The sequence below is a fragment of the Lacerta agilis genome, chromosome 15 (assembly GCF_009819535.1).
Source record: "Lacerta agilis isolate rLacAgi1 chromosome 15, rLacAgi1.pri, whole genome shotgun sequence".
Taxonomy (NCBI): Eukaryota; Metazoa; Chordata; class Lepidosauria; order Squamata; family Lacertidae; genus Lacerta; species Lacerta agilis.
The window spans coordinates 40,452,125-40,478,336 of NC_046326.1; the positions used below are offsets into that span (position 1 = coordinate 40,452,125).

Below are 26,212 nucleotides of genomic sequence, written 5' to 3' on the forward strand. Positions count from 1 at the left end.
GGGGCTTCCACGGCTTCCGACTGGCTGCAGGAGCTTCCTGCAGCCAATCAGAAGCTGCACTTTGGTTTCCGAACATTTCAGAACATTTGACTTCCGAGGTACGGCTGTACATGAGAAGCCCTGATGGCTCCGATCCAAATAGAAGCCAGTCAGCAAAAGCTACTGAGGGGAGCCAGGTTGGAAGGGAGACGGCAGTCAGCAGTCTGGAAATGTCCTGGCACATGGGGGTTACACACAAACCCCTTTTGACTGCCAGAAGCCCACACATAAGGAGACAACAGGACACCTGAGAATGTGCAAAGAACCAGATTTGAGATTGGTCCGGGGTGCTGAAAATTCTCTTAATGATCCCTTGCAACTCTTTGGCAAACAAAAGTGCTCTCTCTCTCTCTCTCACACACACACAGGCTTGCCACTTCTGAATATAAGTAAAGCTCTGAGCAACTGGGTCAGGTTTCCAAGTTAAATCTCAATGGACACGACCTCATCTTGTTCCCAAAAGCCGTCACCCTAACCATGCGCCTGGGACAGTGTTTGGACTGTGTGCTTCTCAAACAATTAAAGGCGCATAGCTCAGTCTGTAGAGCATGAGACTCTTCAAAAGATTCCTGCATTGCAGGGGGTTGGACTAGATGACCCTCATGACACCTCCCCGCTATGATTCTATGATTTAAGAAGCATGTTTTTAAAATGGGTGCAGAGTGCTTTGCTGGCATTAGCTTTATCAATCCTTACAAACCGCCCTGCAAGGAGGGCCAGTATTATTTTTTGCAGATTGGGGAGGCAGGTGGAGGCCTAAGTTAACAGTTTGTAAAGCCTCGCTTGCTCACCAACAGCAGGCAAAATGCTAAAGTTCCCGTTTCTGGATTGAACCACATCAGACTGGATATGAGAAGGGAAGGGATCACATGGTCAAATGCTCCTCCAGAATAAATTTGTTCCACATAGAAAGTAGCATGTCAGGGGAAAGTGGTCTAGCCTAAGCTTCTCACCTGATAGGCAAGATTTCCATTTATTCATTGAGAAAATATTGAACTGTATGAAAGCCACAATCATGAACTGTAATCTGTGATGGTATATTCTAGGTAGGACTTCTATTTGGTAACTTGCTGTTGGCATGATATGGGCCTTAGTCAAGCTATTATCTTTAAGTATTGCAGGAAGGAGGACAAGGAAGCACATCTGTAAAATGACATCTTTCCTACCTTTGCAAGAAAGTTGTAAGCCCACCTAGAAAGTTCATGGCTGGCCTGAGATTTGAACCAGCAGCTTTACAGCTTTGCGTTCTTTGACCCTGGGATAGCAGTCACGGCTTTGCCTAAAGCAGCAGGGGTGGGGAAACTCCGATCGGCCCTCAGGGCTTCCCTATCTGGCCCTCGGTCCTCTCCCTAGGCCACATCTCCTCCCCAATGTGAGTTTGCAGAGAGTGAGACACCTCTGCAGCTGGAAAGTAACTTCCTCTACAAATTTACGCTGCATCCTTTGCTCCGCTCACTCTGGCCTTGCCCCAAGCCCAAGGCCCTTAAAAGATCACCTTGGCTGATGACACTTCCCTCGCCTCTGCCCTGAGGAATTCTGGGTCTTGTAGTCTGGTGAGGATGCGGAGTTCTGTTAAAGAACCCTTTCCCATCACAAAGGTTCCCAGGGTGCACTGGGGAAAGGGGCAGGAGGCCTAGTGATGTGGCTTTCAGCTTTTAACACAGATGCCCTCCCTAAGAGGAATCAGCAGCTCACAAGCATTAGCAGTCAACTCTGTTGCTTGCCCATGCAAGACCCACCCCTTTCCCCCACTGTCGTGGCTCCCCCCCCCCCCGGCCGTACCTCTCCGGCAACGAAAAACAGCAGAGGCGCCTCTTCGTCTTTGGCTTTGTATTTGGCAATTATTTTCTCGGCAATGGGCTGGATCAGCTGCTTGGCGGCCTCGGACTCCCCGTCGTCCTCGGAATCTGCAGGGCAAGAGATGTGGAGGGAAATGATCCGTATCAGTTTCAAGGTTCTAGTCCTCACTTTGTAAAAGCAACTCCTCCAGGGAGGGCTTGTATTATGGTGCTGTTTCAGCCACGGTGCTTTCTGAAATTGTGGCATGCATTTATTACTGGAAAGCATCACACACACACACACACACACACACACACACAAACACTTCTTCAATCAGCTTAAAACATTAAGTCAGACCAGAGGCCCATCTTAATCCAGCATCCTGTTCTCACAGTGGCCAACCAAATGGCAGATTTGACTCCATGCTGCCATCACTGACGGCAAGTGAAATCAAGTACATGAACGAAAGAGCCCTGCTTGATCAAGCCCATGGCCATGCAGCCTGACATCCTGTTCTCACAGGGGCCAGGGAAGCCCACATGGGAAGCGGGGTGCAATGGCGACAGCCCCACCTCACTCGTGATCCCCTCCTCCTGGTGATTCACAGGCCTACCGCCACTTGCACTGAAGGGTACTGAATTTAAAGCAATCTCTAAAAACAATACAAGCCATTTCCAGGTAATTTTTGAAATATAAATGAATACCTAACAGGGCAATCTGTGTAACAGGATCTGATATAAAGTTATCGCTTCGCACGTTCCTAAAAGTTATACAATAGATCACTGCTTTGGGGGTTTCTACAAACAGTCCCCTTTTCCGACCTGCTCCGAGTTAAGGGCAGCGGTTTGGGGCTTTGACAGTCTCTTTGTCTAAAGCCGGCTGGAATGTGCAGGCCTCACCCGCAAGAACCCCGGAGGCCAAAGCCACACTGCTGACTCGATCAGGAACATTTTGAATGTTGCGATGCTTGTGTCTGGATTGGCTGTGTAATTTCAACCATGGGGTGTCAGCCTGCAAAGACCCGTGAGATGAGCTCCCTGTTCCTCTTGCTTTTTAAAAATTTAAACAGAGAACAAGAGAGGCTGGAGACACAGACAATCCCACCCACCCTCCGTGTTTGCATTTGGGAAGAAAGATTAATAATGGGATTAATTTTTTTTCTCCCCTTCTCCCCCCACCAACAAAGCTAATTGGCTGCGCTCCAGCTCCTGTGCCTCCAGGCTGACCTCCCAAGTAGGTGGCAAATATATACGGCACAAAGCTGATTAATAATGGTCACAGATGCAGCTCTGTGTAAAGACACACACACACACACACACACACCCCTCCAAGCTGTTCTGGGGCTCCTGCTGTTTAATTTAAAGGAGGGGGGTCATGAGGAGAGAGAGATGGAGAGACGGGGGACTGCAAAACGGGGCTTTGCTGTTGGGCTGGATCGATAGGGGAGGGTGTCCCGCAGCTGAAAGGACAGCTGAATTCTCTGGGGAACTTTCAGAGCAGTTAAGTGTGTATGCGTGTTGGGGGGGGGGGGGCGGGGCGTGTCACAGGAAGCCAGGTCCTGAGTCTCATCACAACCCCATGAAAAGCATGATGTGTTCTTGGCTCCAAAATTTAGATTCCAGAGAATCAAAAGCTTCTTTTTTTTATTAAAAAAAAAATCAAGTTTCTAGTCCATTTGGGTACAAAGATGTTTGGAAAACATGGGAGCAATGCCTGCTGGAAACTCAGAAGCCACAGGGAGGGAAGGTGTCGGTTTTGGTATCTAACTTAATGCAGTAGCAATTCAAGTGTCAGAAGGCACCTGTAACTTGCCCATTGATTTTCACGACAACTGTTTCAAAAGTCCCTTGTCCCTATCCCTTGTTGTAGTAGTAGTAGTTGTTGTTATTAACTTTGCTGCATTAAATGTGCATTCTGCAGCTGACCTCCCTTGCAATGTTTAATTTCGATTTAATTATGTTGCTTTGAATGTATACTTCATATTTTACTTTCTTCAATCATGTTTTATTTTGGATTATTTTATTTGGTGTTTAAATGTGTTGTAAACAGCTTTGAGATTTTTTCCTCTTAAAAATAGAAACCGGCATAGAAATGAATAATGATAATAATGATAATGATAATAGCATCAGCAGCACCTGAAGTGGAATTTCAGGAGCTAGAGTGGTGCAGAGGTGAAGGGGGAGGGAAGCTGTAGAGTATCTCTATAGAGGTATAGATTCTGTCAGGCGACAAATCCCATCTTCACCTGCCAGAATGGCCAATGGTCAGGGGATGAAGGGGTTTGCAGCCAACGAAATCTGGAGGGAGCCCCAGTGGCTACCCCAATCTAACTTTATTTATTTACTTTGTAAAAAAAATATATACATACTACTTTACTTAATGTGTTTTTTTAAAGCACAAACCTCAAAAAAGTTTACAAAAAGAATAATACAATAATGCTACAACCCACCTCAAGACCTTAGGGTGAAGGGTGGGTAAATAAACAAACAAATAACCAATAAAATTATCAGTAAAAACCGCTCTCTGTAAAGCATTCGAAAAAGAACTAAAATCAACAATAAGCTAAAAACAGATTAAAACACACGCCAGCATTCTACATGTCATGTCTGGTTTTGCCTAAACCAGGGGTCAGCAAACTTTTTCAGCAGGGGGCCGGTCCACTGTCCCTCAGACCTTGTGGGGGACCGAACCATATTTTTGGGGGGCAAATCAACAAATTCCTATGCCCCACAAATAACCCAGAGATGCATTTTAAATAAAAGGACACATTTTACTCATGTAAAAACATGCTGATTCCTGGACTGTCCACGGACCGGGTTTAGAAGGCGATTGGGTCAGATCCGGTCCCTGGGCCTTAGCTTGCCTACCCATGGCCTAAACGAAAAGGTTTTTAGCGGGTGTTGAAAAGAGTTCAATGAAGGCGCCTGCCTGATGTCAAGAGGCAGGGAGTTCCAAAGGGTGGGTTTGGCCACATTAAATGATGGATTTCTTACAAAGGCAGAACAAGTATTATGTGGCGCCTGTAATGGTGCCAGTTCCACAGATCAAGGCAATGTATATACTAGGGTAAGGCAAAGAAGCTGAAACAGCCTCATCAACCATAGCTATGTGTTAACTCCCATGTCGTCTACTTATTCTTTTTTTTCAGAGAGCAGGGTATAAACAAAAAATAAAATAAAATAAACCATATAAGGAAGATAGAAAAACAATTTCTTTCTTTGAATTGTTGGAATACTTTGTCAGTCTTTTTTGCTACACATTATAAGTAATGAAATAAAGTAATAAAATAACATATTTAAAATATATAAAAGAAAGAATTTTATAATAACTGGGTGATATGTATAAACTACGAAAAAGAGCTACAGATGAAATATTAACTGCTGTCATTCATTCAGGCTAATTTAAAACAGCATTTGTGAGCCATGTGCTGTTGTAGCTAACGACTGCATTTAAAATTTTGGACTGTCTTGCAGTTTTATTATGTTTACATTATCATTTCAGCACACTTTTATTGTATTAAGCGGCCATTGTCGGGTATTTTAATATGCACTGGTCTAGAATCAATCGGGGACGGACGGACATAAAAAAGTGGAATGGAATTGGGTAAACTGAAAGGTTTTCAAATATTCAGCTGAATTAATTGCACAATTAGCATAGGTTCCTTTTGATATGAGATGACTGGATTAATTGAATTATTGATTGCCTTGATTATATATATACAGAGCATAGCTGTCAACTTTTCCCTTTTCTTGCGAGGAATCCTATTCGGAATAAGGGAATTTCCCTTTAAAAAAGGGAAAAGTTGACAGCTATGATATAGGGACGGAGCATCAGTAAAGCTTTCCATATACATGTATATATAAATTTTTTAAAAAAAGAAATACAAAAACAACAGCCCTAAACCAGGCAAAAAAAAAGGAAAGGAAAGAAAGGACAAGGTTTTCCCTAGGTAGAGTAATGACAGGTACTCATTAGCAGAGGGCTTGACATTTGTCATCATGGCAACCGATAAGAGTTCTAGGTCGTTTGGACACAGCACGATCCACCCTCTAACCGAACCCCTGGAAACGATTCCTGGATTATTTGTTCCCCTGCTGAATTTGTGCCCCACAGGCAAGCATGGAAGGGGGGGGAGGATGTGATTATGCTGCTGGGATAACTCTCTTCCAGAGTGGCCCATCATTAGCCAGACGGGGCCGCCCTATCAATCATTCCCCACTCACCCGCAGGGAGCGCAACAATGTATTCCCACCCCCCCGGCTGCAAGAGTCGGGTTCCCGGTGGGTTGGAGGACCCTCACGCAGCAGCGCTTTGCTGAATAAATAAGAAGGGTCACAGTGAGCTCAGCTTGAACAGAGAGCTAGAAAGCGGAGAGGAGAGGAGAGTGAATTACTAGGGGGCAGCGGTGAGGGGGAGAACCAGGCTGGTGAGCAGAGATGCCCCATCCCAGTAGGACAAAAAAAGGCAGCTTCGTCTAAGACCGGAGACTATCGTGTTTGTGTCACCATATAACACACCTCGAGAACTGATGAGGACATAGATAAAAACGGATTCCACTAAAACAAAGGGAACTGCTATACATCCTTAAAGCCGTATTAAATAAAATATATCTGAAGAGATACCCAATCAACTGATGTGAATTCTGTTGATCAGGCATCTATTTGGATATATCATTTTGGGTTGTTGTTGTTTTTTTAAAAAAACCTTCTGTCTCAGCGCTATTTATTTCTGTAATGAAATCCATATACTTGCTACTGATTGCAATATAGCCTCCATTAAGCACAATTTACTGTCTGTCACATTGATTTTGTTGGACGTTATCATTTTGTTTTATTTTTTGCATTCAAGCATGTATAGTCATTCCCATTCAGAATACATTTCACCTACAGCATTATGAAAAATTGTATAATTATTTTAAGCAGCAGCAAGTCTTAATTATCTATCTATCTATCTATCTATCTATCTATCTATCTATCTATCTATCTATCTCCCTGATCCAATTCTGCCTTTCCCAAAACACTTTTTGGGGGGCTGTGGGGAGGTAACATTTCAGAGCGAAACAAATCTCAACGGTGCAATCTGAGTGCATTTAAACCCAGATTTGGTACTGTTACAACCAGAAAACAGGAACAAAATGGCGAGAGCCTAGTTTGAATATCCACGTGTCCATGGGTCTGTCTGCCTTCCTGTGTGTGTGTGTGTGTGCCCCTAAGCACCTCGCAAGGGAAGGACACAATTGCGATAAAGGCAGGAGATGTACAGCTTACACAAGTGGCGTCGCAAAAGACGAGCCGCTCCAAGCACTAAACGGTCTCAAGTGTGCGCTCGTGCGAAAAAGCGCTTGTGTATTTTCAAGCACTTTGCAGACAAAACAGCGCTTTACAAAAGGTTAAGCGTGAGATCAAATCTAAAGCAAAAGAATTAATTACGTGGGGAGGTGTTACGCTCATCGCCCCCGTTTACCCCACGGCCGCCGATACAAACCGAGAGCTGTTGGGGTTGGTGGGGGGGCTTAGATGTACGTGCCGTGAAAGAAGCGCAATTGGCCCCGCACTCCAGGGGGGTTGCAGAAAACCACATTCAGACACAGCTTGAGTCCTCGGTTGGGTGGAGGGGGAGAAGACTCCAGGGGCAGAAACAGGAAATGGATGAATGTGAGGCTTGGAGTGCCGCCATTGTAAGGGAACTGATCAGGCACAGCATGGCTGCAACAGGGGAACAGCTCATCCGATTAAGGTACCACATCTCCCTGGGTGGGTGGGGTGTTGCTTGCAGGGGGGAGATGTGGCCTCATGCTGAACAGAGTGAAGATGTCCACTGGGATGGAAGCCCTAACCCAGATTCAGAACCGGAAACAACAGCTGGGTTTGCTAGTGGGAACACACCGGGGAAGAGAAGATCGCAGCTGCTTTGCTCTTTCCCGGGATTTCCAGAGCAGGGGTAGCCTCCAGATGTTGGACTACAACTCCCATCAGCTCTAGCCTGCGTGGCTAGCAACCGGGAATGATGGGAGTTATAGCCCACTGATGCCCAAAGAGCCACTGATTCCCCATGCCTGGGATTAACACGCCATCCAAGCCCAGGAACGGAGTCACAAACTTTCCTCCTTAACCATGACACAAGTCTTGTTCTATAGCTGCAGGTTGTGGTCACAGAGGAGAAAGCCTAACAGCAATCCCAGGTTTGGGGAGCACTCTAAGCCAGGGATGGGGAACCCTTTACAGGCTGAGAGCTGCATTCCCTTCTGGGCAATCTCCCAAGGGCCACATACTATAAGTGGGCGGAGGCAGAGGGGAAAGTGAGCAGAGCAAGAAATGCTGATTTTGCCTTTGTATGGTATGCTAGTTTCTAACACACACACACACACACACACACATTCTCTCTCTCTCTCTCCTCTATTCTCCATCCAAGCAAGCAAATAGGCATGTTCAGAGTTCAAGGGCACATTTTCAGCCAGGCCCATTAAAAAAAAAACCAACAAGGAGGGATTGAAACTGGCCCATGAGGGTCATGGCTTGGAGAGAGTCCCAAGGGCCAGACAGAGGCATATGGAGAGCCACACCTGACACCATCCCCCCCCCCCGGCTTGAGGTTCCACCTGGTATGTTGCTTCTGGCTAGAAACAAGGTGTGTGTTGCAATCTTGAGGACTGGAAAATTTCCAAAGCCACTTCTAAAATTCTCAGGAAGAGAGGTGCTGTTTCTGATCTCTGCAACCTTCCGAGTGGCGAGAAGAAGAGGCAGGAGGGGAAGCGGCTGCCGCAGTTGGAGGAATCCCTTACCTACAAAGAGGACGAGGCAAGGGCCCTCGTTCAGCTGGACGGCGTTGGAGTCGGTCAGCTCCAGGACGGGTTTGGGGTGCCAGGGGAACTCCCGGCACTCAATGTCGTTCAGCACCTCCACCCGGCCTTGTCGCGTGATCACATCCCCCTTGGGGTCCAGGATTATGAGGGTCGGGATGCCTGGGATAGGGAGAGGACAAAGATAAACAGCAAGGTGAGCCTCTGTGTGGGCAGGACACGTACAAAGAGGAAGACAGTGATCCTCAGTAACAGAGCATTTGCATGCAGACGGTCGCAGCTTCAATCCCCAGTGGCTGGGCAGGACCCCTGTCTGAAATCCTGCACTGACAGTCAGTGCAGGTAACACTGAGCTAGATGGACCAATGGTCTGATTTGGTATAAGGAGGTCTCTTCTGCTCTGTGAGGAAGAAAACCACAACTTAGTTGCAAAGATCTTTACTCAGAACCATAAAGACTGCAATCTTACTTCATTTGCCCTCAGTGATGGCAGCATATAGCCCAATCTGGCTTCTGGCTGGTCACTGTGAGAACAAGATGCTGCACTAAATGGGCCTCTGGCCTGATCCAGTGGCCAGCCTCTTCCTATGCTGCCCTCACTCACCTTTTGACTTCGCTTGCCCTCAGTGATGGCAGCACATAGGCAAATCCAGCCTTCGGCCTGATTCTACAGCTGGACTCTTCTGATGTTAACTTTCACATAATGTTTAGCCAGTTGGGCATCTCCCTACCCTCCTTGCCAGCCACCTTGGATCCCTGCATTGCTTTTGCCTCTCTTCAGAACCCCTACTGCCCTGATCCCCCTGCTGCCTTGGAAAAAAAATCTGACAGGTGTCAAGCAATGTCCCGCCTGCAGCCACCACCTGCCACTCAGCTGTCCAGGAATCAGGTTTCCCTAAATTGTGGCTAAACAGTGAGGAGCCTGCCTCCTTCTCTAGTAGGCAGCATGAAACTGGTTTCATGTAGGATAGTTAATAAAACTGGGGTTTTTTGTTTTGGGGGGTGAGGTAGGAGAAATTCATTCATGAGCAAGCTCTATGTAGCACTAAGCTAGAAGGATGGAAGTAACAAGTCAAGAGAGATGGGTGCCGCAGGGCTCAAACTGGAAGCTCACCAGGCCAGGAGCTGCTTCCTTGCTTATTGAGCCCCTGCCACATTGGCCGTCTTAAAGCTTTCATAAGGACTAGGAACTTGCTTTTTTAAAAAAAAAAGGAAAAGAGTAAGCTGTAAGTTATGTGTTGAAATGTGGTATATACCAGTGCATTAAGAATGAATGAATGAATAAAAAATAAATCTGAGGTGGATTTTTTTTTGAGGTGCTGAAATTGGTGAGCAATATCACAGTCATTGTGTCTTTTTTGTGGCACAGCTGTTGCAATCAAGCTCTCTCAGTCAGCAGACCATGCCTCTCTTAAGGGATCGAGCCCCACGTTGGGCAAAAGAGTCTTGCATTGTAGGGGGTTGGACTAGATGACCCTCGTGGTCCCTTCCAGCTCCCCAATTCTATGATTCCTCTGCTTCTGTTTTAAATTTCAATGTAATGTCCTCACCCCTGGCCAAAGAATATGGATCAGGGTTCACAGCCGGCTGTTGCCAGCCAAGTCTTTGCCAGGAATTTGCCCCACAAGCCGGCTGCCTTCGGAGCTTTCAGCTCATTCCCCACATTGTTTGCATTCTTCCTGCAACAGCTGCTTTTGTGTAGTGACCTCCACCAAAAAAAAAACCCAAGTGATCATTCGACATGCAGGGAGAGAGGGAAATAAATCCCCAAACTGTGTGCTGAGAGGAAAAGCAAATTGAGAAAGAGAGTTAAAGGCACACAGCAGCAAAACAAAGCTCAGTTCTACTGAGGAGTCTAAGTGCTGCCGCTCTGCACGATACCCTGATCTGGAAGGAGGAGGAAGCAAATGACGGTGTCATGGACTAGGACCTGGGGGAAACTGGGTTTTTATTCCTTGCTCAGCCTTGAAACTTTCACTGGGTGAAAATGGGCCATGCACAGTCTCTCAAGCAAGCTGACCTCGTAGGGTGATTGTGAGGATTAAATGGGGGGAAACCATGTAATAATAATAAATAATGGTAGTAATTTCAGCTCCATTAGAGATGAGAAAGGCCTAGGGAACATGAAGCATTCAGTACCACTTGGCACAAAGCCAACTATGTTTTACTTAGAGCAGTAGATAATGGACACTATACACTTGGGCCCATTAATCTCATTGGGTCTACTCAAAGTAAAACGTAACTGGAGGCAAGCTGAAGTCTTACATTTCATCTACTTCACACCTGGCTTCAGGTTGGTAGATGTTTGCGTTCTAGCAAAAGGCAAAACAACTCTGACTAATCTTATTTTCAGAGAATGAATGTGGCCCTCCAGACCTCTCTATCTGGCCCTTGGGTCTCCCTCACAGGTCACAGCCCTCACTGTCCCTGATTCAATATTTTTGCTGTGCTGAGAATGTGCCATTGAACTCTGAACATTATCCTTTGCTTGCTTGGATGGAGAATAAGAGGGGTGGGTGTCTTTGAGTAGAAACTAGCCCACTGTACAAAATTTTGTATTTGCTGCTCCACCCACTTTCCCCTATGGCTCTGCCCACCACTGGCACACGGCCCCCAGAAGCTTGTCCAGAAAGCAAAGTGGCCCTCAGGCTGAAAAAGTTTCCCTTTTTGCAATTATTTTGGCAACAAGGAACCCTGAACAAAGGAACCTAGAAAGTGACCTTCTACAGAGTCAAATCACAGATCCATCTAGCTCAAGATTATCTCCAGATGTTATTGGACTCCAACTCCCATCAGCCCCAGGCAGCTTGGCAAACAGAGAGGAAAGCTGGGAGTTGTAGTTCCAACATGGCAGTCTATCCCCCCCCCCAAAAGTCTGCAGCAACTAGCAATGGCTCCTCAGGGTCTCAAAGAGAGAAGGGTCTTTAACCCACCACCTGCCATTTGATTCTTTTAAAGGGAGATTGTGTCAGATGCAGAACTGGTGGCTTTCAGCCTGCACAACCACATGCTCTATCGGTGAGCTACAGCCCCTCCCAAGGTCAGGGGCTTGTGGGGATGAGGGTGGGAGCCCTCCCTTCCCCAGCGCTGTGAATGGAAGCTTTCAGACACACCCCAAATTAAGCTCTCGGAGTCTGTGTACAATTTCCTCCTGCAGATTTGATTTTCTTTTTTTGTTTTGGCAGAAAAAAATAAAGTTAAAGAAAAGACCACCTCCAGGGCACAAGAAAGGCTGTCATTTCCCTACTCAAGAAGGAAAACAGAACCAGACACACGCAGCCAGCTTGGAACATCTCTAGCATAGCCTTCCTCAGCCTGGTGCCCCTGCCAGGTGTTCTGGACTCCAGCAACCATCAGCCCCCAGCCATATTTTGGGCTGCAGGTGTCCCCCCAACTTACGCGCAACCAACTTGTGCGCAGCGCTGGAAAATAATTAAACAATTCCATTTGAACCCAGAAATGGCATGAGAGAGCTGGAGAGTCCTCGTGACTCGTGAGGAGACCCTCCTTGGAGTCTAAAGAGGACATCAGTGAGGGTGGAGGAAGCCCCAAACAGACCAGAGGCACAGAGGGGCTTTGTTTGTGGCGCTCAGCCTCCCCACCTAACAACTGATGTGCGGGGTAGCGCAGCAGCCGTCTTGCTGTCTATCCTCCAGCCTCTAGATGACCCCAATTCTAGTTGTGGTTATTTTTGGATACAGTACTTTTGGTATGGATTGAAGAGAGAGCGGCAAAGTGGGCGTTTGGAGGGTGCTCCCCACTTTACACAATTTCACTTATGCACGCAGTGACGCAGGGCCCCAGAACGTTACCTCTGCGTTAAGTGGGAAGTCGCCTGTACAGCTCCCACCAGCCTCATCCAACATGGGCCCAAATGTACACCAAATAGCTCCAGTTTACTTGTGGGGGCTGAGAAAAAGGGGACTTTCGTGCCTCCCTAGCCATGCAAAGCCACAGCCCATTCTTTTGTCCCTTAATGGGAGCCTTAGAGTCAGAAGGTTGCCCTAATCTGCATAGCCCCACCCCTTCCTCTCCCTTTCTTGATCACTCAAGAAGAAAAGTGAAGGAGCTTTTTTCTGCTTTCCCTTCCACAGGTCACCTGCCAATAGTGGGTGGGGCCAGAGACGAAGTGGGCGGAGCAACAAATGTGAATGCAAATATTCGCTCTTTCATTCATCCAAGGAAGAAAGAGGCATGAATCAGAGTTCAAGGACACTTTCCCAGGGCAGGCAAAAACATTCAAGGAGGGTCTGAAGCAAGGCTGGGTGAAGGGTGTGTCCTGAGAAGCATCTCAAGAGCCAGATGGAGAGGCTTCAAGGGCCACAGCTCAAACCCAAACCCGAAGTTCCCCACTCCACCTCTATGGAGTGATGACATTGAGCCCAGAAATTTGGCAAGTATAAATACGTACAATATTGTTATTAAATAGAAGACATCTGAAGGGAAGTTTTTAATTGTTGATGTTTTATTATGTTTTTAATATTTTATTGGGAGATGACTAGAGTGGCTAGGGCAACCCAGTCAGATGGACAGCATATTTGTTGTTGTTGTTGTTGTTGTTGTTGTTGTAAAATACACCACAGTTATTGCTATCCCCTTGTTATTTATTGAAATGTTTACAATTCAGGTGTTTAACAGTTAGGGACTTTTGCATATTCTTTGAACCGTTAAATTCCACCCACCCCCAAGATCAAAGGTTTCTTAAGCTGAATTCAAAAATTTCGTATCCCATGTAGCATTTTTTAAATAGTTAAATCATTGTTCACTGTCTTTTGGTTCTTGGCAGGGGTGTACTGATTTTGCATGTTTATCATTAACTATTTCGTGTTTCCTTAGAAAGCTCCTAAGGTCATCAGCAGGGCACAGCGGTGAAAATGACAAAAGGAAACGAGCAAATGACAAAACCAGGCAAAAGGTAGATCCGAGAAAACCTCCCTCTTAGGCAGAGTTAAAAGAAGGAGGAGGAGAGTGAGGCAAGGAATGCGCAGAATGTAAGATGCTGCCGTCTACTGAGTTACACCATCAGTTCATCTATTCTCAATAATGTCGACACTAACTGGCAGCAGCTCTCAAGGATTCCAGACTGGGACACCTTCCCAGCCCTTCCAGGAAATGTGGAAGATCGAATCTGGGACCTTCTGCAAGCAAGGTTGGAGGGTTGTTGTTTTTTTTTCGACTTTAAGACATTTATAAGAATTGCATACAAGTAAACATTTTATAAGAGTTTTACACAAATATCCCAATAACTGGGATATAAGGAAACATGAACATTACGTCAATACTAAACCTAATCAATGACCTTTTTGTTTTGGCTCAACCTTTTCTAGCAAGGACCACGAGTATGTTACGCACTACACATGCAATATTAGGAACGTTAGTTTCCGAAGAGGGTTTCTGTCCCACCTTGGATGCCGTAGAGCCGGTTGAGACGCGAGCGCCGAGCATCATCAGCGTACGGGACGGCTAGCCAGGGCATCTCGCTGAAATACTGCTTGAACGAATCCTCCGACCTGGAGGGGGAGAAGCAAAAGGAGGCAGCCTTTTACCCTTTCCAGGAGGAACACCAACCCTGCAGTGTGGAACGAGGTCTGGACTGCAGCGGACAAAAGCAGTTTGGTTGCAGTAGCCTTCACAGGGCTGCTGTTGTGAAATCTATTATTTGGGAAGGGGGATGAAGCTGATCGGTGCTGTGGATATGGCACGGGGGTGGGGCCAGGCAGCAGGGCAGGGAGATTGTGTGCACCCTATGATTTATAAAGGCCATACTAAGGTTGATACTAAGGAAACTTATCCATCCATCGCTCTGGGGCCAGACACTCCAGCAATGGCATTGCCAACATGGTTCCCCCCACCCAAGTGTACTTTCCCCACTGTAATGACTAGAAACTTGCTCTTCTTCATATACTGTACTGTATATATAAATAAAGCAGGAGTGAATGGGATGCAGAGTTTCTAAAGAAAACAAAACCCAACGTCTGTAAAATTGTGGGATATATAAAAAAGCTGCCTAGGAGGTACCACAGGGATTCTAAAAGCCACAGGAAAAGGCCACCAGAGAATAGCCTTGCACAATGGAAATGTAGTGCTAAGGTTGTCTGCTGAGTTTGGATTCGAACGCCAGGAGCTGAGCAGGACCCCTGATCTCAAAGCCACACTGCAACTCATTGGAAAAGGACACCCAACTTTACAGATATCAGTTGCTGTCTTTGAATTCCTTTTACTGTGGATGGGTATTGTTAATCTGCAGCTGAGAGCCATTTGTTGCATTAGATTCCATCCCTTCCTTTGCTCCTGACTACCCTCCTGATGCTTCCCTTGCTCTGCAGGCTCTTCCCTGGGTGTTTATGACTCTGCTCTCAAATTCTCTCTCTCTGTCTCTGTCTCTCTCTCTCTCCATGCCTGCCTTACCAATCCCTTGATTACCTTCTAGGAACTAAACTTTGGCACCTCTGTGGTGAGGACACAGAACCTCTCCAATAGGTAACAAGCCTGGGAAAATATGTACGCAAGTGCTTATGTGTCAAGGTCCAGAGCTCTGTAGCTTAACATTTCACCAGGCAACGGTTCACATGCACCTTTGAACCGCATCTTAGGGACTAGAAACTTTGCTTTAAGAAAACCAAAAGCTGAGGCTCTCATAATGCTTGATTCCACACTCAGAGCTCTGCTAATGACATACAGCCCCTGCTACTGTCCCGCCTGCTTCTGGCACCTGCTTCCCCAGTGCCATGGACCACCTGCCAATCCATTCTGACTGGCCAATAGCAGATCGCCTTTCATCCCTACGTCCTGCCCCTTCCCCACCAAGCATAGCAGGAGCTGGTTCCAATGGCAGAGAGGCAGCTCTTACCTGTCTGCGCTGACAAAGACGATCTCGAATTTATGACCAGATTCCTTGATCTTACGATAGGATTCCACTAGTACCCGGGTGAGGCTTCTGCAGGGTGGGCACTGCAAAAGGAATAACATGGAAAAGGTGGTACATTACTATTACACAGGCAGCCTCATGGCGAGTAGGAATTGCCTACGGGGAAAGGGTTTGGTCAACTGGGAGCAAGTGCTTTTCTCCCCTTCAGGCTCCGCTACATGGCAAAAATGACTTAAGTAGGTATGTGTAGGCAGGCAGACTGCAAAACAAGAAACACTGTGGACTACAACCTTCGGCACAGGTAAAGCCAGTGCAATGCAAATGAAGAGTTTAACAAATGTTGGGCAAAAGATTCCTGAATTGCAGGGGGTTGGACTAGATGACCCTTGGGGTCCCTTCCAACTCTACAATGCTAGGATTGTACGAAATCACTCCAAATGCACTTCATATACATTGCTGGGGGATGCTGGCAGTCACAGCTGCTCTACAAAAGGTGTCTGAATCATAATAAAATTTTCTGAGCCACAAACCATACAAAAATCCCCGCCATTAATTAAAAATAGAATTCTTTCCATTACAATCACTGATTATTCTTTACTTACAATTCATCACTACGTTAGTCAATACATGGCTCTGCTTGTGACGACTCAGTTGTAAGGGGAAGGCACTCTGCACATGCTCGTGTGCACCCTTGAGCTCCGTTCGCCACCCACACCCCCAAAGTGGTAAGTAAAGTTAAGAGCACAGCTCACCCAGTGTGCAGAGAAGTAAACGCCAACGTAGGAGCCCTCAAGGGCACTGCTCTCCTGGGTCTTGCCGTTATTTCGGAGGAGAGGCCCAGTAACCACCTCGCCAAATGGCCGGGCCCCCCAAGGGAACTCCAAACCTGGAGCAGGAGCAGGAGGAGCACAGCATAAAGCAGAGAAACGACTAGCAACATCACAGCAGCACCCCATCTGTCTCGACCTGTATCCCCCCCAAAAGAGAATCCAAAACTGTGTCTGCCATCATGCAGGCCCAAGGCTGGTGTCATTGCAGGAAAGTGCATTGTGGGAAATAAATATGGCAGCTAGCTTCAGTTGCCAAGCACTGCTTAAACCCTCACAATGGCTCAGGAGATGGAGAAGGCAATTGGCCCACATTTAATCCTCAATGGCATCTCCACGTGGGGCTGAGGAGGACTCCCTGCCCCAAACCCTGGAGAGCTGCTGCCAGTCAGTGTAGACAAAACTGAGCTAGAAAGCAGTATATTGAGATTCTAATTAAATCAGCCTGTAATTCCGAACAATGAGGACTGGAATCTTGCTTTGTTCTTAGGAGAAGAGCTGGAGCTTCCTATGCCCCCCCAAGAAGTCTTCAGTGAGGCTCGCCTGAGTGCATCAGCTTGCCTCAATCTCTGCCATGCTCTCAGAAAAGGGCAACCGTGACCCACAAGAGGCAATGATGCAAAGATTTCCTTTGGCGTGACAAGCAAGAGCATTAAACACACAGCCTTACCTTCTGGGTCATCTCGAATTACCAAGAGGCCGTTCCGGCACACAACCTTTCCCGTAGTGGCATCTATAAATATCAGCGAGGGAATGTTGGACACTCGGAACTTGTTCCAGAGTTTCAACTAGACGGAGGGGGAAAGAGAGAGAGAGAGATGTGGTAATGAACTGCAAAAGCAAGGAGTGAAGTTATATTTAGAATCCTCTTGCCCCTTCCACTCTCCCTCCTCCCAGTTGCTGTCTCATGGTTCAAAAACTGTAAGCTCCTTGCGGCAGGGACCTAACTGGCTTTTCCGGTTACAACCAGGGGCCATTTTGAATCAAGATGGTGCACCAAACTGTTCAAAGCAGCGCTGATTTTAATAAACGATTTCAAAACCACACAGATTATTCTGGGTTTCTTAGATGTCCCAAGTGGCGCCAGGTATGATAAATTAAAATTTTTAAAAATAAGATAAAAAGAACAGATGAAGAGACCTGCTGGATCAGGCAAATGGCGCACCAAGTCTTCTCACAGTGGCCAACCAGATGCCCCAACAGGAAAGCCCACAAGCATGGTCTGAGCACGAGAACAACTCTCCCCACTCATGAATGGCAGCAACTGGTATTCAGGGGCATGTGCTAACTGCCTCCAGCAATGGGAGTGGACCATAGCTCTTGCAGCCAGTAGCCATCAATAGCCTATCCTCCGTGAATTTGTTCAGTCCTCTTTCAAAGCCATCCAAGCTGGTGGCCATTGCTGCCTCCTCTGGCAGCAAGTTCCACTGTTTAACTATGTGCAAGCTTTTCTCTGGCCACTCGCCCCCCATGCCATGCATAAGATGCTATCGTGTCGGTTGGCGGCGATACTTAAAAACGCACCATTTAAAAACGTTGGCCTTCTACCAGCCCTCCTCCAAAATGATTGTATGAGCCATGCACAGATTTATTCAGAAGTGATGCATGAGCAAAGACAACAACCCTGCCAGGTGGTCAGTTCAACCTCGTAAAACTTCAGCTGCAGGAGCTGAAGCGAGGTGGGGTTGTGGGGAAGGCCGCACTCTGGAAAACGCAGTCCTCACTCAACCAACTGCTCACCCTGACAGCAGCAGGCCTGCACTTTAAAACATTTCCAGAGCCAAAAGGGTTTTTTTTTAATGGAGTTTCCGCAGGCTTTAGAGGAGCTTCGGAATGTGTTTGCAAAGGCTCTGGACGGAGTGTCCACTTAAAGGCGGCCAAAGCCTTCTGTTTATTTGGCCGGGCTTTGCAGCCCTTGAGACCCAGAGGAAGGGCGGCTGGGGTTGCATCAGCTTTCCTTGGCTTGGAGACAGGCGAGCGGGTTTCTCCTCCCGTTGCAAGTCAAGCGATGTGGCAGCAGCTCAGATGCTTAAGTGAGCTGGAGAGGGCCTGCGCAGCTGGATCTCAGGAGGGTCAGGAGGAAAAAAAGGTCAGTTTTGCCAGAGAGAGGGAGAGAGAAGAGACGGAGGAGGGTGGAGAAGGAAGGGGAACCAGGAAGCCAAGAAGATCAAGTGGGGGAAATAAGCTTCACATTTGCTCCATTCACTAAAAGGATTGAGGCTGAGATCGCATCAAATCCAAGTTCATACTAGGCTGGGAGGCTGCAACTGCTGTCTTTCTGAAACCAAGTGCTCTGCTGCAACCAAACAATGCAATTCAATGTCTCTTGGTGCATGGTGTGGCCTGCAAGCTTCATTCAGCATCGTGTCAGCGAATAACACTTACAATCTGAACTGTATGGAATTCACATTGTAACACACTCAAATACGAGAAATAAAAGAAGCAATGTTTTTTCAAAAAACGAAACAAAACATACAGCATTTAGCACAGGGTAGGACAATTGTTATTAACAGGCAGAACAAAAAAACTTTCAAGTGGTCCATGGGGCAGGGGAAGTTAAGGGAATCAACGCCTTGATGAAAAGAAGTATGTGTCATTTGGACTACTGCAGGGGTAAGCAAAGGATGAACTTCCCTGCTTTTTTCCTCTCCCCACCTTATCCCCTTTTCCTTTTGTGTCACATCCTTTTAGAATGCAAGCTGGTGTTATTTAAACTGATTTGTAAGCAGTTCTGTAGGCTTTTCTGGCTAAGGAGTGGCATATAAATGCTTTCGATAAATGGTCCAACTTTCTAGTCATGATTAATATGGCAGGGAATACATGAGCAGTGATTATTTCCTCTCAGCCTCCCAGGCTGAATTCTCCCAGCTGTTCTTACAGCAACCCTGGAAGGTAGACTGCCATCCAACCCTCCATCCAGCGCCACCAGACCACAGCCACCTATGGCACTGGAAACCTCCAGGCTAGACTACTGCTGTGCGATGTATATGGGGCTGCCTTTGAAGGTGGAAAGAGTAAATCAAATTGTCAAGTCTCTAGCAGCTACCCTAGCTTGGTCCCTAAGAAATGTACAAATGGAAGATCCAAACAAGACATGGTGAAATTCCTAAAGGTGAGCCATTTTCATTATATTCCCCCCCTAGACACCTTTTTTTTTTGGGGGGGGGGGGACACAACACAGCAGAAATTCCTCCAGCAGAACCTAAACTCCAGTGGCTTATTCCGTCATTGTTCCCTGAGCATACTAGAGGGATGCCAGGATCCCTTTCGCTCCGTCTTTTCTGGAGGCTGGAGAGATTCCTGCACTTTTTTAAAAAAAATAGCTGTTCCCGTTAAAAAGGAAAAAAGGTCTCATCCAATATTGCTAAGAAACTCCGAACAGGGTGTGTTTCTCCCTCCCCACTTCAACTCTTTCCGTTGCTAAGCTACAATAATCGCTTCAACAGCTAAACACTCTTGTAGCTTGCCTTGCTGGATGGTCTGAAAACACCACAGCTCATAGCTGGTGCAATCCTGACAGTATCAGTCTCGCAGGGGGAAAGGGTGTGTGTGTGTGATTGGTGAATGATATCAGCTTCCCACAACCTGGAAAGCATTGGATTTTTTGGATTACAACTCCCAGCAACCCTGACAAGCAATGGGGCCCACAAGAGCTTGAACCGTAGTAAAGAAACCATGGCTTTGGATCGTAGTTAAAGAGAGGCCAGTGTGGCGCAGTGGTTAGAGTGCCAGGCTAGGCTCTGGGAGATCAGAGTTCAAATCCCCATTCGGCTACTAGGTGACCTTGGGACAATAAACAGGCTTGTTGTGGGGATGAAATGAGTTCCTTGGACAAACAGGTGGGACATACCGGTAAATACAATTAATAAATATATAGCATGTGACTCTATATTTATTATACAGAGTTTGGGCAATCAGACAGACTATGGCTTAAAAGCCTTAGGAACCTCCAGCCCTAAATAAGCTGTTTTCCCCAAACCACACTCACCTGCCCCACACCTGACATCATATGGGATGCAGGGAAGACATAACTCCTTTACAAGCTGGGCTCTCAAACAGCTGGGATCAGCTACACTATGGTGGGGGGGGGGATCACTCTCAGTGCCAATCGCAGAGAGCCCCTCTGAACTTTGATGGGCAGGCACTCCTCAAAAGTTTGACCGTAGGGCAGTGGTGCAATTAAGGTTCTTGCCCGCAGGCCAGATGAGGTACCCCATCTGGTTGGCCACTGTGAGAACAGAATGCTGGACGCGTTGGTAGTTCACAAAATAGGTATAACAAAATGCAAGAGAATGCTAAGCTGCAGATATCATTGGGAACACCGTAGTCCAGGGGTCAGTAAACTTTTCCAGCAGGGTGCTGGTCCACTGTCCCTCAGACCTTTTGGGGGGGCGGACTATATTTTGAAAAAAATATGAACGAATTCCTATGCCCCACAAACAACCCAGAGATCCATTTTAAATAAAAGCACACATTCTACTCATGTAAAAACACCAGGCAGGCCCCACAAATAACCCAGAGGTGCATTTTAAATAAAACACATTCTACTCATGTAAAAACACCAGGCAGGCCCCACAAATAACCCAGAGGTGCATTTTAAATAAAACACATTCTACTCATGTAAAAACACGCTGATTCCCGGACCATCCGCAGGCCAGATTTAGAAGGCGATTGGGCCGCATCTGGCCCCCTGGCCTTAGTTTGGGGACCCCTGCCATAGTCCTAAACCCATCTGCTCTTACTTATTTTTCCTCTTCCCTCCTCCTCGCCCTTTCCTCGTTCAAATACGTTAAGCCTTTGTACAATATATCTGTTGTTGACTTTGCGTCCATATTGAAGTTGTATTTTTTTGTAGATGTATAAAACTTTAAATAAAAGTTTTACAAATGGCATCAGGGATGGGCAATTACCTCCCCAAACATGTCCCTTGAGCCCCCCTTTAAAAAAAAAAAATAACCAAGAAAGCCATTTCCAGAACTATCCCAGATGCAACAGATTTTTCTGCTTCTAATTTTCTTTGAAATAAACATTTAAAGTAACATGTTTGGGGGTGGGAGGAAGAGAGAAAGCACAGAGGTGCCTTGCTGCTTTGGAATGAAAGCTCAGCTGTTTTCAAGCTTCACAAGAGGCTTTTTTGTGCTGGGGGGCAGGGGGTGGTGGTTTAAAAGAGCTTAACCATAATGGTAACAGATCTTTTCTTCTGTTAATTCTCTTTGCAGCAACCATTGCTGGCCAGGCGGGAGAAAGCGGATTTGGTCTCGTCAAGGTGTCCAGAGAGACCTCAGAGGAGACGACCAGAGATCGTTTTGCATGCTGACAAAACCCGGATAGGGCAAACGGGGTGGGGAGCTTAGGAAGAGCCAGCCACCTTCAACGTGGAAAGAAAACAACTCCGGAAAAGAAAAATGGTGAGGGGACACTTGGGTGTGGAAGGAGAGGCCAGGAGATTCAAATGGAGAGAGGGGTAGGGGAGGAATTTGGGAGAAGGGTTCTGTCCAATGAAGGCCACGTTCACACGGTGGGTGCAGGTCTCCTGACAGCTCTCAGCCTCTTTAACAAGCTTTTGTTGTTGTTGTTCAGTAGTCGTTCAGTCGTGTCCGACTCTTCGTGACCCCATGGACCAGAGCACGCCAGGCACGCCTATCCTTCACTGCCTCTCGCAGTTTGGCCAAACTCATGTTAGTAGCTTCGAGAACACTGTCCAACCATCTCATCCTCCGTCGTCCCCTTCTCCTTGTGCCCTCCATCTTTCCCAACATCAGGGTCTTTTCTAGGGAGTCTTCTCTTCTCATGAGGTGGCCAAAGTACTGGAGCCTCAACTTCAGGATCTGTCCTTCTAGTGAGCACTCAGGGCTGATTTCTTTGAGAATGGATAGGTTTGATCTTCTTGCAGTCCATGGGACTCTCAAGAGTCTCCTCCAGCACCATAATTCAAAAGCATCAATTCTTCGGCGATCAGCCTTCTTGATGGTCCAGCTCTCACTTCCGTACATTACTACTGGGAAAACCATAGCTTTAACTATACGGACCTTTGTCGGCAAGGTGATGTCTTTGCTTTTTAAAATGCTGTCTAGGTTTGTCATTGCTTTTAACAAGCTAGCATTCCCTTTAAACATGCCAGGCAAGAGGGGTTAGGATTGGCGTCTTGGGTCACATTCACACCACGTTTTAAATGATGCCACTTTAAATAGCCACAGCTCCCCCCCAAAAGACGTTTGCTAAGGGTGCTGCGAGTTGTGAGGAGACACCCCAGCTCCCCTCGCAGAGACACAATTCCCAGAGCGATTCAAAGATCAATCCCTTGTCACACTGGGAACCGCAGCTCTGGGAGGTAAATATGTCTCCTAACCACTCTCTGCACCCTTTACAAACTACGGCTCCCAGGAATCTCAGGATGCAGTCCCCCATCCAATCTGAAACCATACCAAACCCTGCTTAGCTTGGCAAATGTGCTAGCAGTTGTATTAGGGTTGCCATATTTCAAAAAGTGAAAATCTGGACACAACACAGTTGCTGAACTTTTTTTTTTTTTTTGCAAGCGAAATCTTTCTACTTTCTGCTGTTTCTGATGGCCAAATCCTGGCTATATCTGGGAAATTCCGGACGTATGGCAACCCTTGTTATATTGCTGCACCAGCCCAACAGTAGGCAGAGCCAGAGACAATGATAGGCAGAGCCAACTCAGTCTGGTTTTGCCCCCATACTGCTTCCTGCTGAGTTCTATTGAGGGGGGAAATCAGATTAAGGAGGAGAAGGATGACAGCAGATTCTGGTCTGGTTGCAAGTGTGGTGTAGTGGTTAGAATGTTGGACTAGGACCTCGAAGACCAGGGTTCAAATCCCCCAGTCGGCCACGAAGCTCCCTGGGTATGACCTTGGAGGCCAGTCACTGTTTCTCTCAGCCTAACCTGCCTCACAGGGTAGTTCTGGGGATTAAACGAGGAAAGGGAGAACCATGTACGCCACCTTGAGCTCCTTGTAGTAAGCAAATAAAAAGTGCATAGCCGAGCATGTAAGCTGCCCATGTCGGGTGGAAAGCACAGAGAGAAAGTTAGCCAAGGGGCCTTTCCCTAGGAAATGGCTTTGGAGATTGTAGCCACAACATGAATCACAAACACCCATGGTGGTGTGTAAACAACAAGAAGAAAATAAAAAACAGACGTAACCCCCCCCCCCTCTCCTCCGCACGCGTGCACAAACACACACCCTCCATGGATCACAGTGAACTTGGCTCCACGCACAGTTTTCTTTTGATTTGTTTGGATACCACTGCAGCGAGCGCCAGGAAAAATCTGTCCGATTTGTCATAACAAACCAAAGGTAAACACAAAGGCATTAGCCAATTAAGCAGGAATGTGGCGTCTTAGGACGGGGAGGTGGTGGCGGCTGCTCGTTGCCAACCAGGGCCGCTTCTCGGGAGGGAAGGACACAATAGCAGGGTTGGTGGGCAGAGGACAGCGTCCCTGGGAAGCAAAGAGGGGAGTTTCACTGGACCCGATGAGCCGTTTGCAGCGGGACTCTTTGTGAGGGTTTAATGCCACCTGCCGCAGAGTTGGAAAGGCCTAGACGGGGAGGGCAGGCGGCTGATGGATGCCCTCCCTGGGGACCTTGGCCTTACAACTTGGAGGGGTGCCTAGGAAGCCCAAAGCCAGACCACAGAGAGAGAGAGAGGGAAGGCCAGACCAGGTGGCTGAATGAGGCCTTTCCGCTTGCGTCTGATTTAACAGAGGCTTTCGGCATCTGCTCCAGGATAGCATACAAGGCAAGATTTATGGAGGGCTGGAAAAGGAGAATCAAAAGTACCGTGGATAATTCTTTTTGGAGACTCAGCAAGCCAAGCTGCAGCACTGCAGGCCAATCCCCTGAATCTTCCTAGACTTTTTTCCAACCTTCACAAAATTTTCCAGAGGAGGTAGAGAAATGTTTCTAGTCCATAAGAAATGTGCCTGGCCTACACTCAAGGTCAATATCATCACAGAGCAGCACACCAATGGCTTCAAAGGGAGAAAAGAAAACAGCAGATACATCTTGAAAACTTTTGTGGACTCCACAACTGGGAGGCAATAACGTAAGAATAACACTGCTGGATCAGACCCAGAGGCTGTTGAAGTCCAACATCCTGTTCTCACAGAGTGACATGAGTGCAACAACAGCCCTTTCCCCATTTGTGATTCAACGGTTAAATTCAGGGATAGACTGCTCCTAAACTGGGAGGTTCCACATAGCCATTGTGAGTATTAACCACTGATCAGGCTTCTCCTCCTTCATCTTTGCTGTATCCCCTCTGAAAGCCATCTAAACCTGGCAGTGTTCCCCACATATTGCAGCAATGAGTTCCACAAGTGTGTTGGGTTGTGTGTCCTGAACGCCCCCACCTTGAGTTTCTCTGGATTGACTCCCAAGCTGGAAAGTATTTACAGAAGAAAAGAAGTTTCCTCTCTCTCCCCCCCCCATTAATCTGAAAAACAAGATTTCCACACCATTTTTCACAAGTCGTATAAAAAGTGAAAATCACAGAGTGTTGGCAGGTTGCAGTGCCCACCATGGCTGTAGAGCCTGATGCGGGAGAGACATGTTTTGTTGCAGCTGGGGCAGAGGAAGGTGTCCAGTTGTGCTGCTGCAGGTGCACCATGGCATTTCTTCTCTCTGAGCTCCTCCCAGAGGACAATCCTCCTCTGGTCACTGCTATGGATGCATGACCTCACCGTCTGTCTCCAGGCACGGTGGTCATCCGCAAGGGAATCCCACAGGGCAGCCTTAGTGTCATGTTTGCAAACATTTCTGTAGTGCAGAGTTGGGTCTGCCAACGGGCCTGGTGCCTGAAGCATGTCCTTGGGGATCCTGCCATCTTCCATTCTGTGAACATGACCAAGCCAGTGTAGACGTTGCTGAGACAGGACTGCAAACATGCTGGGGATGTGGACTTGGGAGAGCACATCTTTGCTTGAGACTCTGCCCTGCCCTGTGATGCTCAAAATCTTCCTGAAGCAGCACATGTGGAAGGAGTTGAGGCATCGCTCCTGGTGGGTGTAAGTAGCCCACAACTCACCTCCATAAAGCAGCATGCTCAAAACGCAAGCCTAGTAGAGCTTCATCTTGCTATTGGTCGTCAGCATCACATTCTCCCATACCCTTTTGGAGAAGCGACCTATTGCCGTAGCTGCCTTGCCAATACGCTTGTCCAGCTCACCATCGATAGAGAAGTTGCTGGTTATGGTGGAGCCCAGGTAGACAAAATCACCTATCACCTCAAGTGTGTGGTCACCAATGCTGGTGTGTGGAGGTGCTGACCCAGGATTTTAACTACATAAGAAAACAAACGCCATGGAGCAGACCTAGAAGGTGCGTGTATAGAAAGTAGCCCAAAGCCAGACGTTTACCTTCATTGCTCCACTCACTTTCCCCTTTGACCTCTCCCACCACTGGCATGTGGCCCTTGGAAAGTTTCCCGGATAGAAATGTGGTCCTCAGATTGAAGAAGGTTCCAGAACATTCAGATTCACTTTTTCCCCCTGATCCAGCGAGGAAGTCCCCACATTCAGCTCTTACAAATATATTCCTAGCCTAGTTACTTGGGAGGCAATTGGTATACTTGTCAGAGGCAACCACAGGCCACTTTTAAAAATATAGCCAGCCTCCTAGGTCTGATTGAGCACAGGGAAGCAAACCACCCCACCCCCCAACATCCAAGGGTGAACTGACAGCTAACCCCTTAAATTTTCAGATATGCAATACCCAGGTCTGGAGGAATTGGGGAGAAGCTACAATTCTCTCTCTCTGTTCCCCTCCCCTCCCCCCAAAGATAATTAAAGTCAGTACATTCTGGATTCAAAGAGGCTCTTGCAAGCTCTGACAATCCCGACCTATAGCAGAAAAGCAGGCAGACAACAGTTGGAGCCAG

The 26,212-nt window shown here is 47.2% G+C and overlaps 1 protein-coding gene across 1 annotated transcript in view; it reads right to left on the reverse strand.

The window, feature by feature from the left end:
* NXN (nucleoredoxin) overlaps window positions 1-26,212 on the reverse strand; it is a 72,645-nt gene that overhangs the window by 4,658 nt on the left and 41,775 nt on the right. The window contains exons 3-8 of the mRNA XM_033172590.1: window positions 16,983-17,100; window positions 16,238-16,371; window positions 15,468-15,568; window positions 14,021-14,127; window positions 8,600-8,779; window positions 1,822-1,946 (exon numbers count right to left, since the gene is read on the reverse strand). Coding sequence (XP_033028481.1) covers window positions 1,822-1,946; window positions 8,600-8,779; window positions 14,021-14,127; window positions 15,468-15,568; window positions 16,238-16,371; window positions 16,983-17,100 — 765 coding nt within the window. The remainder of the gene's footprint in view (window positions 1-1,821; window positions 1,947-8,599; window positions 8,780-14,020; window positions 14,128-15,467; window positions 15,569-16,237; window positions 16,372-16,982; window positions 17,101-26,212) is intronic.